The sequence below is a fragment of the Trematomus bernacchii genome, unplaced genomic scaffold, assembly GCF_902827165.1.
Source record: "Trematomus bernacchii unplaced genomic scaffold, fTreBer1.1, whole genome shotgun sequence".
NCBI lineage: Eukaryota > Metazoa > Chordata > Actinopteri > Perciformes > Nototheniidae > Trematomus > Trematomus bernacchii.
Genome location: NW_022987869.1, coordinates 5,471,055 through 5,486,251, shown reverse-complemented (window position 1 = coordinate 5,486,251; position 15,197 = coordinate 5,471,055). Strand labels below are relative to the sequence as shown.

The window sequence follows — 15,197 nt, the reverse complement described above, 5'->3', positions numbered from 1 at the left end:
CTAGCTCTATCGCTATCTCTCTCTCTCTCTCTCTCTCTTCTCGCTCTCTCTCTCTCTCTCTCTCTCTCCTCTCTCTCTCTCTCTCTCTCTCTCTCTCTCTCTCTCTCTCTCTCTCTCTCTCTCTCTCTCTCGCTCTCTCTCTCTCTCAAAAAGTGCTCAAAATTCACATGTGTGCTAACAGTCCAGCCGTGAAGACATCTACGGGACAGTTTTGAGATTTTCAAATGCCATGAAGCACGATGTCGCTGTAAGTCCAATGGACACGGTCCGATCGTCCCCCAATCTTCACTTGTATATCACCGGTCCATGCCTCAACAGCTCTACGCCAAATCTGAGATCTCACCATATGCCGTTTCCATGGAAACGCATCCCTCGCCATAAAAGACGATGTCGCTATAACTCCTATGAAAATGTTCAAAAAGTGCTAAAACTTCACATGTGTGCTAACAGTCCAGCCGTGAAGACATCTACGGGACAGTTTTGAGATTTCTTCAAATGCCGTTGCCATGGCGACAGACCACTCGCCATGAAGCACGATGTCGCTGTAAGTCCAATGGACACGGTCCGATCGTCCCCCAATCTTCACTTGTATATCACCGGTCCATGCCTCAACAGCTCTACGCCAAATCTGAGATCTCACCATATGCCGTTTCCATGGAAACGCATCCCTCGCCATAAAAGACGATGTCGCTATAACTCCTATGAAAATGTTCAAAAAGTGCTCAAACTTCACATGTGTGCTAACAGTCCAGCCGTGAAGACATCTACGGGACAGTTTTGAGATTTCTTCAAATGCCGTTGGCATGGCGACAGATCATTCCCCATCAAGTTAGTTCAAAGGTTTGCAGTTCAAATATTCTGCTGCTTTTCCAAGCCTTTTTACTCTCTTTTCTTCTCTCATCACACATTCAAGCCCCCAGTGTTCATGTATCATTTCAATCTAAATTCTTCACTTTCTTCTTACACATTACATTTCAGCATAGCAGTTTAGCGTCAGTTTCAGCATAAAGCATTCCCACTAGCAATTTCTTCAGGAATTGCATTCTCTAGTTAATCATGTTACACACCCAAGTCCACTCGCCGCCATCAGAGTCAATGGATACAGATCTCAAAACTTTGCATTGGAACGAGGATGTACACAAGGATGTTTGTTACTCTACTGTTTGTTTACTTTGGCTCACTCTCTGGATATAAAGTAAACGTAGAAATCAAAGAAAATGCGTCTCTGTGTACTTACAGAGGACTCTTCAGAGAACACGTAGAGGGCCAGTGGCTTCTCTTGGCGGTTGATTAAGGCGATGGCTTCCTCCAGAGTCTCTGCGGTGAGGATGGGCAGGAAGGGGCCGAAGATCTCCTCCTCCATCATAGCGTCATCTTCAGCCACGTCCACCAGCACTGTGGGAGCTGACACAAGCAAAGACAGATTTATAAACACAACATTCTTCAAGTTCCACAAATAAAATAATATATGTGAATAATTAAAAAAGCGAATATCTTTCTAAACTTTCGATCAGGCATTTGTGAATCCAGTTTTTATTTGTGGATCTCAAGTCCATGTGTGTTTTGCATTTTACACACCGTTTTGCGACTCACTTTCCCACTAATCTGAACAAAATGTTAATTTACTTGTAAATCAAATAATGTATTCACATGTTTTTTTTAATTATTTTTCAGATCCATTTATATTATATAGATGTTTCACATTTACAGATTGGGTAGTCAATCTGCTCACAAATAATTGAGAGAAATCTACCTCCATTTACGAGACAGTTATAATCTAACATGTTGAGCTGCTGTGTTTGGTGGATAATCATCTGATCACCGCTAGAGAACAGTGCATCTGTGAGTTAGAGGAGTTGGTTAGTTAAAGCTGCTCCAAACATACTGAAGTATTAAAGAGGCCCTATTCTGCTTGTTGGGGTCCTCTCTCCCCTGTAGTGGGTTCTATAGGTTTTAGTCATGTATGTGTAAATGGTCTGCAAAGGCTAAAATCCCTGTGTTCCCTCCAGAGGGACTTTCTCTCAGATACATACAACTAAAGAATGTACGTTGCTTTTAAAAGTACCATTTGATCACTTTGTGTACTCTTTACATTGCCAGTTACAGCTGCTGTAATCGATATCTGGCAGGTCTTATCAGCTCAATGCTAGGCTCGTCTGGAGTTAAAGAAACAAAAGTAACCTGGGTTCAGAGGAGGAATGACTTTCTAAAAAACAGTGCGCAAGAGCTTGTCTTCTATTCATTAAAGGAATACTTAGTGATTATTTGTATGTCCGATGTTCTCATGTGTCACCATGTTTCTCTACCCACCGATGTACTTGTTCTCCTCGTTACTCTCTCCTCCCATCACCACCTTTCCCTTGGACCTCTTGAGCAGCTCCATGAGTCGGGTCCAGTGTCTTGGGGACACGATGCGGGGCAGGTCGGAGGAGCTCTCGGGCTCCTTGCTGTGTAGAAATCCTCCAGGGTTTGTCTCAGTGCGGGCAGCAGGGCGTCCCTGGTGGCCTTCGAGCACACCAAGAAGTCCGGAGCCACACAGCTCTGGCCCGTGTTAAAGAACTTTGACCAGGCCAGTCGGCGCGCGGCGTAGGTGATGTTCACCTTACCGTATATCAGGCACGGACACTTCCCACCCAGCTCCAAGGTCACAGGGGTCAGGTGGTCCGCGGCCGCATGCAGGATGTGGCGAGCCACGGCCTGAGAACCTGAGTCAGAGGGAAGGGTTAATGAGCTTATGATAATGTGGCTGCTAGCACTCCAGATATGTAGCTCCAGACCAAGCGATCGAAGCATGGAAGCATAGAGAGAGATGGAAACACGTATGAGGCGGGACTTCGTTCATTCCTATGAAAGTTGCTCAGTAGCGCATGAAACAAAATATGGACTGACTGTAGGTACAAAAAATACCCAGAAATCTTAGACCAGGCACACTTGCATTTTCCTTAAGGCCCGCCTCCAGCCCTCCATCACATCTACTCACAGCTTAGTCAAATGAAAGACAGATTTAAATTCTCCAATATTCAAAGACTTGGTTAAAACCATGGTTAAAACATGCCTCTAAAGATGCTAATGACCTTGACATGAATGTGAACGGAGTGAAAGGATGAAAATAAAAATGGTAGATCAATAACAGAAGTTAATTAAATGCAGGGTGATAACAGCAGACTATGTTATGTAAGGGATAATGTGCAGCGACGCGGTCATTATGGGGAAAAGAACACCGACAGGCAGATCAGGAGCCCGACGATGCATGCAGTTTGCTTTTCGGCCAAACTGTATACAGTTAAATCGAACGGACTTCTTTCTGCAGATGTGAGCGTCCTTAACAACGGTCAATAAGTCCTTGACAGCGGTCTGTCTGTTCTGGATTAACAACGTGTCACATGTTCTGAATTGACCAATCAGAATCGAGTATTCAACTAAGCCATGTAATAATTTGAAATAAAGACAAAACACTGGCCGTTTCTCAATGTCGAGTAAACCTGCTACAGAGCCACTATTTCAAGTATACTATGTCATCGAGTGGCACCGAAGGACTGTTTAAATGCATGTTAAATGCCCAGCATTCTGCGCCACTCGATGAAGTAGTATACTTGAAATAGTGGCTCTGCAGCAGGTGTACTCGACATTGAGAAACGGCCTCTGTCTTCCTCTTACAGCTGAAACAATCAAAACAGCTTTGATCAATTGAATGCACTGGGTATACAGACAACATGAGTTTTTACTTGATGAAAATACTGTTTTAGCATGAACCACATGAGTGTAGATGGATTCATGTTGCGCACCCTCGATACATTGTTCATTATAGAAACTTCTAACCCAAATCTGTTAATAGCAGTGGTGTTTTTTGGATCTTAGCCTTGATATGTTCTTAGCTCAAGTCCACTTTGTGATATTTTGTGTAAAGGACATATGATAAGAATGACTCATTGTTTACCTGTGTAGAAGATGTGGTCAAATCGGTTCTTCAGTAGAGCCTTGGTCTCCTCTGCTGCCCCGCGGACTACTGCATAACAGTCCTGTAGCACAGAGATCATACAAAGTACTGTACATATATACTGTGTATAGTGTTGATTACTGTTCATTGTACTTTAAGTTCATTTTGATGTAAATACTTTTGCTTAAGAAAGAGTTTGAATGCAGGACTTTACTTGTAACAGAGTATTTAGCATGAGTCACAAATAAAGATTCTAATCCTTCTGTTGACAGGAGAGCCTTAGTGTTATACTTCCTGGATTTAAACCATGTAGAAACTTGCTGTTGCTTTACCTGAGACATATATTTTGGGATGAGCTCTGCGACAAGAGCATCTGTGGCGGCGCTGACCTCTGAAGGCTTGATGATGGCACAGTTACCTAGACAACAACATTTCTCAGTCAGTACAGGAAGCAGAAATCCACACGACAGAAGTGACATTTTCACCTGTTTCAGGAGGTGAGAAATGCTCTTTAATACCCAGAGTAAGATCCTAAGCCACGTGTTATCTTTGCAGTCTGTGCATGTGGAGCCCCTCAACAGTATATCAGGGACCCTATAAAAAGGCAGCACATATACTACAAATGTTTAGGATCAGGTTTCTTGTTTTTTGTTTTGACAACTGCCTATTCAATTGGAACAGAGTGTCTTGATGAATAATGACCTTTACAGAAGAATGAGGAAGTAGATGTATAATGGTGTCAAGTAAGGACATGGTTTTGTCTCAACAACACATTAAACAGATCAATTACATTTATTACACAAGAAGCTACACACTTTATGTAAAATAATCTCTCAGGATCCACAGCCTGTCTGTACAATGCAGTTAGCCAGGAAACCCGTACTCTGGCCTGTCTGTACAATGCAGTTAGCCAGGAAACCCGTACTCTGGCCTGTCTGTACAATGCAGTTAGCCAGGAAACCCGTACTCTGGCCTGTCTGTACAATGCAGTTAGCCAGGAAACCCGTACTCTGGCCTGTCTGTACAATGCAGTTAGCCAGGAAACCCGTACTCTGGCCTGTCTGTACAATGCAGTTAGCCAGGAAACCCGTACTCTGACCTCATCACTACCTCATCTCTTGCCAATAGATAACTAAGATACAGACGCACTAAAAAAGAATAACCAAGCAGCTAACTTTGTGGCACTTCGACCTACAGCTGGAACAATACATAATGTATAATCAAAATGGATCACATGGCTGATTGGAATGTGTAATATTGCAGAAAATAAGATCTGTGGCAAACACGCTTTAATGATACTAACATGTTTTGTTCAGCAGGATAAACACCACTTTTATAATAGTTGAAGCTTAATTGCAATCAGCAGAAGTAATAAAACATTGGCTACAAACAAACTACATCGCGGTCACATGACTTCACATCACCTCCGCTAAGCTAAAGGGGGCTAATGTTTGGAGTGATGACGTTTTGTAGTCTCATTTCAGCAACCGCTGAGCAGAAACTCATTCGAAAAACCGTTGACTAAGGGACATGGAACCTGGAATTGCCTAAAATAGTAACTTATTTCTGGCCCTTTTTTGGTACTCTCTCAATGCTCTCATCATGTTGTTGTTGCCAACAACATGCAGCTGTTTACTGTGAAAGATTACAGTCAGAGGACTAGCTGGTTCATTTAGTAACTTTTACACTCAGTGGTATGGAAATTAGTCTTTTAAAGTTTAAACCCTAAAATGAGTTTTCGCACTTTCCAGTTCACTTTAGGTTCAATATATTGTATATTTGGCGGCCGTGGCCCAGGGGTAAAAATAGGCGTCCTATCAGAGGGTCTTTCTCCCATAGGCGTTTTGTCTGCGGTATTTATGTGTATGTTAGTTGCTTTGAAAACTGTAATATGGTAATACTGTGGTGATACGGGTGTGGACCATACCTGCACCAATGGCTGCGATCAGAGGTGAGAGGAGGAGTTGCAGGGGGTAGTTCCACGGGCCGATGATCAACACCACCCCCAACGGCTCCCTCCGCACAAAACAATCATCTAGCTTTGTGGCCTGAAAATGGACAAAGACAAATTATAGAGCAAAGGAAAACCATTTTTTGTGGGTATATATACACTTTACAATCATACATTTTTTCGAGGACCGCATAATAATTATTTCAACAGTCACATTAAAACAGTTACTACTATCAGTAGTACAGTAGAACAGTACAGTTATTACAGCCTACTATCACCTAAAGAACATATCTAGGATTAAACGACTAATGTCACAGCAGGATCTGGAAAAACTTGTCCATGCTTTTATCTTCAGTAGACTGGACTACTGTAATGGTGTCTTTACAGGTCTCACTAAAAAATCTATTAGAAAGCTGCAGCTAATTCAGAACGCCGCTGCTCGAGTCCTCACTAACACTAAGAAAGTGGATCACATCACTCCTGTTCTGAAGTCTTTACACTGGCTTCCTGTGTGTCAAAGAATAGATTTCAAAATACTGCTGCTTGTTTATAAAGCTTTGAATGGTTTAGGCCCAAAATACATGTCTGACCTACTGCTAAATTATGAACCATCCAGATCTCTCAGGTCTTCAGGGACTGGTCAGCTTTCTGTCCCCAGAGTCAGAACTAAACATGGGAGAAGCAGCATTCAGTTTATTATGCTCCAAATATCTGGAACAAACTCCCAGAAACCTGCAGGTCCGCTGCAACCTCTACTACTTTTAAATCCAGGCTGAAGACTTTTTCTTTTTGCCGCTGCTTTTAATTGAACTATTCACATCTTAAACTGCACTGTAACTTTTATCCATTGTATTTGTTCTTTTAATGTTTATTTTATTATCTTTGCTTTTTAATGACTGATTTTTAAATGCCATTTTCTTAATGTCTTTCATTTTTGTAAAGCACTTTGAATTGCCTTGTGTTGAAAGGTGCTATATAAATAAACTTGCCTTGCCTTGCAAACAGCCAGTTTGAATAAATGCTATATTAACCCTACCAGGTTCTTGCTGACGTACTCCGGCTGCATCCAGCTGTTCAGGTTAGCGATGGTGAAGTGCAGCTCATTGATCACCATATCCACCTCAGCTATGATGGACTCAAATTTGGGCTGAAGTGCAAGAACAACAATAAGAGAGGCAGGTTAGTTCTCCATAATATTTCAGGGCTGCAAACCCCCAAACTGAAGGTTAATAACGATCAGTTAGAAAGGGAAGATGCATCCTACAGTAGGTCGCATTTGAACTTCCATCCTTCATTTCGTTAGTAGTGAGCATCACAAGGGCTCCCTCGACAAAATCGCCATTTGGCTGAAACTTTAAGTGGGTATCCCGCATGGGGGGTGTTAGAGAATGGGTCCACAGGTTCAGCTGGTGGGTGAGGTTCCTCTCGATCAGTGCGTCTCAAAGTGTGGTCCGTGGACCACTGGTGGTCCGTGAGCGCCCCCCAGTGTGAGTATATTGGTAAAATTTCACATTTGAAATGAAAATGTATCCATGCTGGAAGTAGATTTAGATGTGTTAGTAGATAGATAGAGATTATTATCTAATATATGCATCCAATGAAGCATTGCATGAAGTCTGTTGATGAATCAGAGGCTGTTGTTGGGGCTGCAAAAAACGTTCTTTATTGTTATTTTATGAGCATTTTAAATCGCATTTGAACTAAATGCTCATATAATCTGTAGTTGTATTTGTATTGTTGATTTAATGTGTGAACGAGGCGATATAGAGAATGTTAAGCTGTCATTATTAGGCTGTACTTTGTTACATACTGTTGGAGTGGTGAGCAGACCTATTGTTTTGGGATATTTGGTGAGTTAGGTGGTCCGTGAGTGTTTTTGTATTGGTTAAGTGGTCCTTGGTATGAAAAAGTTTGAGAAACACTGCTCAGGGGAGCCCAAACATTTTTCACTGAGGGCCACATACAGAAAAACATACAAAGGGCTCGATACTTGAATATGCTTTAAGAAAACAAACAGCTCTCCATAGGGTTTCATTTACTTAGTTACAAAAAGTGCTAGCAGCTTGTTCCTTAAAACAGAAGCTTCAGATTGATTATAATAAGGGGAAATATGAAGGGTATATTTCAAGCTAGCTATGTAAATAACATATTGGGCTTTTTTGCATCAATACAAATGTTGTTAGCTTTAATTGACTGAATTTATTTGAAACGTGGGCTTATAACCACATGAACACTACTGTGTACTATATATTATATATATCTATTTAAGAAGTACAATATAAGACAAGCACAAGTTTCAGGTGTGGGCCATATTCCATTATACTTTTGGTCCTAGAAGTATAGGCCCGGGTGCCGCAGTTGGTCTCCAGGGTGGGGGCTGAGAGCCGCTATAGAACATGTTCAGTTTAACCATCATCAGGACGGCTGCTGCGTCACGCTGCCAGGCCTTTGGCTGGTTGTGTAAAGATGTGTGGTTTGTGTATGTAGCTCTGTGTATGTATGTATGTATGTATGTATGTATGTATGTATGTATGTATGTATGAGTGTGAGTGTGAGTGTCACGTGAGCAGTGTTGTACCTTGGCGAGGTCTTTCTTCAGTGCATCTAAAATCTGATCTTCATTTTCTGTCATCAGGGACATGAGCTGTTTTAGCTGAGCTTGACGGAACGCCTCTGGTACCGTGATACCCGACCGAAACGCAGAGCGCAACCTGTCCAGAATCTGGCTGTGGGTCTCCATCCTTTCACCTGAAAAACACACACAAACAAAAAAGCATGTTTAACAGAAATATATACATTGAAGAGGCCCTATTCTGCTTTTTGGGGTCCTCCCTTTCCAGTAGTGTGTTCTATAGGTTTTATTTGCATGTAAATGGTCTGAAAAGGCTCAAATATCCTGTGTATTATGACGTGTCTTCCAGAGTAGGGTTCTTCAGGTCCACTTCGGCAGAACAGCAGAAATGTAATTTGTGCTATTTCCTGATGGAGGTTTGCAGTGAAACACTGTCACGCAGGGACACATGCACACTGAGGCAGCGCGTGCAGGTGGCACATTTTAACGTAACCCATGCAGTGGCAGCGCCAGAGATTTTCTTTTTGGGGTGCTGTGGGGTAGCTTGACGTTTCATAGAGGGTGCTCAAACATGTGGGGTTTCCCTTTTTTCTTTTTAAATATTGAAGTTAAAAAGCATCAATCTGGTGCACTTTGAGAGCAAAATGAAGAGATCTATGGAAACATCTCTCAACACCCATATGAAACAGAACTGTAAACAGATTTTCTATTTCTGTATGGATATTTTACAAATCACTCCCTTTTTAAACTTTATTCTTGTTTCATACCTGTTTTTCATTCATTCTCTCGCGCACACACACAAAATGGCTCGTGCCGCACACACACAGAGCCGAGCTTGAATGAAACAGAGACCCAGAAGTACTTCTACTGTAGCATATTATTTTCGAATCAATCATTTTTCAAATTATGAATTTCACAACAACAACAAAAAGACACTGTAGAGCCGATGAATGGGAGTCGGAGGCGGCGTGTTTAGTATGGAACTCCACACTTTATTTTCCATTAGGTTTACAGAGGAAAGAATAACTTGCTACCTGCTACTGTCAAGCTAGAATGATAACAACAACAAGGTACACTCTCTAACAGGTCCGTGGTGCAACACACACTATATACCAGGGTGAATTATGTCCCATAATGTTCCACCACAACACATACATTTCTTGGGGGTGCTTAGGGCAGTGGTTCTCAAACGTTTTCTGTCATTCCCCACTTTGAACAGGTGGGTCAATAAAATGGTAGGCCAAGCTTAAAATTGTCAAATGTATCGTTCTATAACAGGGGTCTCCAACCTTTTTTTAGGATGAGAGCTACTTTCAAAAAATAAAACAAGTCGTGAGCTACTTTTACTCCTATTTTTTTAGGTTTTTGCAGTGTATATAATTAGAACATTTTAACATTATTATATGCTTACCTTTAACCTTTGTGTGCTGTTTGGGTCTGTGGGACCCGTTTTCAGTGTTCACTAAAATAAAATATGCAATTTCAATTATTTTAACCTGCTTTATTTTGGGGGTGGACCTCACATCCTCTAGGGGGGTCCGGGGGCATACACCCCTGGGAAGATTATTTTTTAAATGCAGTTAAATGCATCAATCTGGTGCACTTTGAGCACAAAATGAATTCATGGATACAGCTCTCAACACTCATATGAAAGGGAGCTGTATACTTGTCCTCGACAACTTCTGTAGTCCTATTCAACCACTTGTTAACAACCATCGTTTTTCAGACACGTAAACTCTTCAAAAATCACCAGTGGGGTCACTGCTGATGTATTTAATGTCGTAGAACAAAACGTGATCCGTCTCTTATATTTGTGTCAACCACAGACCTTATTTCGAGCTATTTTCCGAAATCCTATGGAGAAATCCCATTGACTCTGAGACTAGGGAACAAGCCCCCAGGAAGTGCGCCGGACTCTGAGGAAAATATGTGTTGTGGCCAAACGGCGGTACTACACTTCCGTATCAGTCGCTGGGCCCGGAAAGACTTTTTCCCATTGACTAACATTGGGAAAGAGACGTCTGTAAATCGTTGGATAATTGTTTTTAAACTAAAAAAACTACCCAGTATGAACATTTGTATAGCCCTTATTAAAAACATTCGGTTCTCAAGTTGTAAAATGTGCTAATAACGTTATTCTGAGAGTTCTTTTCCTCGGCATTATGAACGCGGATCTAACCCACGGGACCGCGTCGCCCGGCACGTTCATGTGACGTGTTCAGTACTACATGAGTTTTGCTTTTACCCATGGATGCACAATAAGAACGGATTATATGATTATATGAATACTTTCGTGACGTTTCACTCGCTCAAAAGTTGGGCCATTTTGTCTTCATGTGCCAATGAGCAACTCTCATAGGAATGAACAAGGCCCCGCCTCCAACCGGTAGTGGTAAAATGCTAACTCACTACCGGGTTTTAGGACTCGTCATGGCACCTCTCTATAGAGAGGCGAAGTCCCGCCCATCGACTTCCGACCCATGGGACCTTATTTCGGAAAAATTATGTATTGAAGTCAATGGGGAGAGAAAGATTATCTTTCGATCCCGTTTGAATTGTGCCACGAATTACACATATGATGTTTGTCAATCTTAAAAAATAATTTCCATGTCAAAAAAGTCACAGTTTGTCGTAAAACTGTTGAAATATAAGACAATGAAAAATACGCAACTAGAAAGACTACAAATCTCAGAATCCCGGTCCCGCATGCTGGCTCTTATGAACCGACTAACTCCCCTTTTGTGTATGTCCAGCTCTCAACATGCCCAGAGTAGTGATTTTCACCTCTTTTAATTCTTTTCGCCTCATTCTGAAAGAAAGAAGTGAAATGTGCCAACGTGACGGCCGTCTTGGTGTGTGGTGCGAGACAGGAGATGTAGTTCATTGAGCGGTTTCACGCAAAAAAAAAGTGTTACTTCAGTAGTGTTACTACTTTGAAGCAGGCGCGCCGGATTCATTTTAGAAGTGGGGGGGGCCAAAAAAGTGCGTGTGTATGGCCCAATCCCAAACCACGCCCTACACCCTACCCACTCCCCCTCCGTGACGGAGTGAACTCCGTGGAGTGACACATGAGGCTCCCTCCTGTCAGATGGAGGGAGTAAATACAGCGGCAAGCTTTGGGACAAACTCCCCTCTCTCCGGCAGAAACAGGAAATGCCGTAACTGTATCAACGGTATCAAATCAGCATCTCTTTGACAAAAAATGTAAATTAATAACTAAAATAAAACTCCAAACATCTTTCATTGTGTTACTTTTTTGTAAAGCTCTTTTAGTTTTAAACCTGATGTTTATAAGTTTCTTAGTTTTTGCAACAGTCTGTAAATATACACAACTTTATAATAAAATGCACACATTTACCTTTTTCTAGACTAAACACAGGTAGATCCTCAGTTAAAAAAATATTAGGTTATCATGAGGTTGTTAACATCGCAGTTTATCAGTGGATGTTTGCTGGAAGCACAATAACTGCATGTTTTGCATTGCTTTTAAATTTCAGTTAATATAGTGGTGAGAGACTCCCGATACATTAGATTTATAAGTTCATTAATTGTCTCATGATGCATATTTCCCGGTGAGCATGAAGCTTTTCAGAGTGGGGTTTTTCTCAGCTACGAGTTCTTTTGGAAATTGCTCTCCTTCTCCGCCCTGATTATGCCCCCTGATTGCTAGGCCCTGTCGGGTTAGAAACTGCAGACAGCGCAGTTGCTCCATCATTCCATCTCTTCTTTGTTCCTGCTCAATACGCTGTTGTTTGACAAGCTGTATGTTGACTGGTGTTTGACTGAAGAAAGCGCACTTTTTTTTTAATACACTCTCTGTGGAAATTAGACTTTTTGTGGCTGTCCAGGAGGCTTGGGCACTTTTTCCAGTTATTAACTCCGATATTAACAAAGCTATCATCTCCACATTTTGAGAAAGTTTGACAGCAGCAAATCTGCATATTTCACAGAAGGCCCGTTTAGTGATTTTGCAAAGAATTAACCACTCTCTGTTTTTGTACCATTCTGCGTTGAAGTACCTTTCTCTTTGCCCAAATAATCTAGCGGTCAGTTAGCTGCAGCTTTACCCGTCTCAATGTCCCGACAACAAACCTCCACGCAGTCGGAACCAGCCTGTTTCGGTTCAACGACGGCGGGGTGGCGGCGGGTTTTGACAGTCTCTGCGGCCGCAGAGCTGTTGCTTTTGGGTTCATCTGGCTTCGCTGTTTCTATGATTGATGAAGGTCCAGGCTCCGGAGACGTGGATGTCAGGGATGTGACCTTCCAGTTGTTAATTTAAGTTTAGATTGACTGTATAGTTTTCTTCTGCGCTGGTTCTTCTGACTTGTTTGCAAGTGTATATTTTTTCTATCTAGGTTAACGGCTGACACACACAGAACAACGTAACAAATAAAGTAAACAACGTAACGAATAAACAAATCTAAGCTTTTTATTGGTTGTAATTTACATGGATACATTTGAATGGTGTGACAATGTCCTATTTGATTGGGTTAAAATGTACATATTCTTCCTGTTATGTCTGCCTGCTTTATTTTACCTAATGCAAAGTGACCTGCTCCATCGAAATCAGTCGCATTGACCCGAAGACACATTTTGAGTTGTATACACTGTTGGAAAGAGGAGATTCATAACTTTCTAATGATATCAGGATTGTTGTTGTAGGCTACTCCAAATATTAAGCAAAATATGTCACATTATATAATGACTGTTACAGAGTCATCATTTTGAGAAAAAGGCCTTTAAAGTTTAAAGGCCCCCTGGCCCCCCCGCTTCCGGCGCCCTTGCTTTGAAGTAACAGCTTTCCGGGGTATTGAAGTCAATGGGGAGAGAAAGATTATCTTTCGATTCCGTTTGAATTGTGCCACGAATTACACATATGATGTTTGTCAATTTAAAAGATAATTTTGCAAGTCAAAAAAATAAAAATGTGTCGTAAGACTGTGAAGTAACACTTTTTTTTTTGTGTGAAACCGCTCAATGAACTACATCTCCCGTCTCGCACCACACACCAAGACGGCCGTCACGTTGGCACATTTCACTTCTGTCTTTCAGAATGAGGTGAAAAGTATTAAACGAGGTGAAAATCACTACAAGTCTGGGCATGTTGAGAGCATAGACTGTATATATGGTTGAGAGCTGTACATATACAAAAGGGGAGTTAGTCGGTTCCGTAAGAGCCAGCATGCGGGACCGGGATTCTGGGATTTGAAGTCTTCGTAGTTGCGTATTTTTCATAGTCTTATATTTCATCAGTTTTACGACAAAACTGTGACTTTTTTGTAAATTATTTTTTAAGATTGACAAACATCATATGTGTAATTCGTGGCACAATTCAAACGGGATCGAAAGATAAGTTTTCTCTCCTCATTGACTTCAATACATAATTAATCCGAAATAAAGTCGGAAGTAGATGGACTTCGCCTCTATATAAAAAGTGTTGTATTAATTTAAAAAAATCCAGTTCTTACAGTATATCCCGGAATTGTCACTTCATTTCCATGAAGCCTTTCACACAAAAGTCGGTTTACCAGCAACAGGAGGAGTTGAAGCCGAAAGAGAGTAACGAAGAGAGTAACGTTACCTGCTGCTGTGTTCCGAGGAGATGGTAGGGAGAACGTTTACGTTTCTAGAGTGTTCCCGGGATTGTTCTCTTTTCTAACAACCGCTCGACCTGGCAGCTCCTACGACAGGGCGTGGGGGGGGAGGTTTTGGTTCAGCCTGAAAAACGAGCTTCCAACCTGTCAGGCGAGAGACACACCGGGCGAGCTGTTGCTACACTAACTACGGAGCCCGGTAAGGGACAGCTAGAAATGATGTCGCACTTTTATGGTGATAACCGTGATAACTAGTGGTACTCTGATTGATTGATTGATTGAAAAGTTTATTAACAGCTTGTATATTGGGTACAGTACAGTACAGCTCAAAACATACAATTGTTAAGGGGATGCAGACCAGAGAAAGACTTTCGTCTTGTTTACATCAGGGTCCCCCCATTTCCAATTCATCATATCATTTAAGACATATAACTTAAGACATATTTGACATACAGATGGCTTATTTACAATTTACATACAGGTGGTTTTTTACATACAGATGGCTTATTTACAATTTTCATTTTAGATTTCGTTCTAATACATCCTAACCGGACATTTAAGACATACCAAGTCTACAGATATACAGTTAGTAACAGAGTCTAAAATGTGAGTATATACATAGATGGGGGGGGGAAGCTGTCCATTGTACGACAGGTTGAGATTTGTACCATTACCGGGGCCAGTTTTGCAATGCTCTCCCCCGAAGGTGCTCTTTAAGAGAGGTTTTGAAGGTAAGTATAGTTTTACTTTCCTTTACAGTTGTGGGAAGAGCGTTCCACCTTGATGTGGCATAATTGCGAAACGTGTATTCCCCCTTTTTTGTGCCAAATCTGGGTTTTACATGATTTGTGGAGCTCCCTCTGGTGTTATGATCATGGTATTCCTTGACCTTTGGGAAGAATTTTGACATGTACATGGGTACCATAGAGGTGTACTGGATCTTGTAGACCAGGCCCATTGCAAGTAGCTGTACTCTGTCGTCTACTCTAAGCCATCCTAGGTTGTCAAAGTGGGCAGAGGTGAGGTGGGTTCTAGATGAAAGGTCAAGCAGTAGTCTGACCAGTTTATTTTGCGATGTTTGAAGTTTTATTTTTAGCGCCTTGGAGGTGCTATGGTACCATGACGTGCAAGCAGTCATAGTAC

At 41.6% G+C, this 15,197-nt stretch overlaps 1 protein-coding gene across 1 annotated transcript in view; it reads right to left on the bottom strand.

Annotated features, from left to right (window-relative positions):
* The window catches only part of aldh3b1 (aldehyde dehydrogenase 3 family, member B1), a 17,676-nt gene extending 3,429 nt beyond the window's left edge, over nucleotides 1-14,247 (bottom strand). Inside the window, 9 exon segments of the mRNA XM_034113677.1 lie at nucleotides 1,238-1,404; nucleotides 2,311-2,449; nucleotides 2,452-2,705; nucleotides 3,938-4,019; nucleotides 4,270-4,355; nucleotides 5,865-5,985; nucleotides 6,925-7,035; nucleotides 8,467-8,636; nucleotides 14,042-14,247. Coding sequence (XP_033969568.1) covers nucleotides 1,238-1,404; nucleotides 2,311-2,449; nucleotides 2,452-2,705; nucleotides 3,938-4,019; nucleotides 4,270-4,355; nucleotides 5,865-5,985; nucleotides 6,925-7,035; nucleotides 8,467-8,628 — 1,122 coding nt within the window. The 5' untranslated portion in view covers nucleotides 8,629-8,636; nucleotides 14,042-14,247.
* Nucleotides 14,248-15,197: the final 950 nt, after the last annotated feature.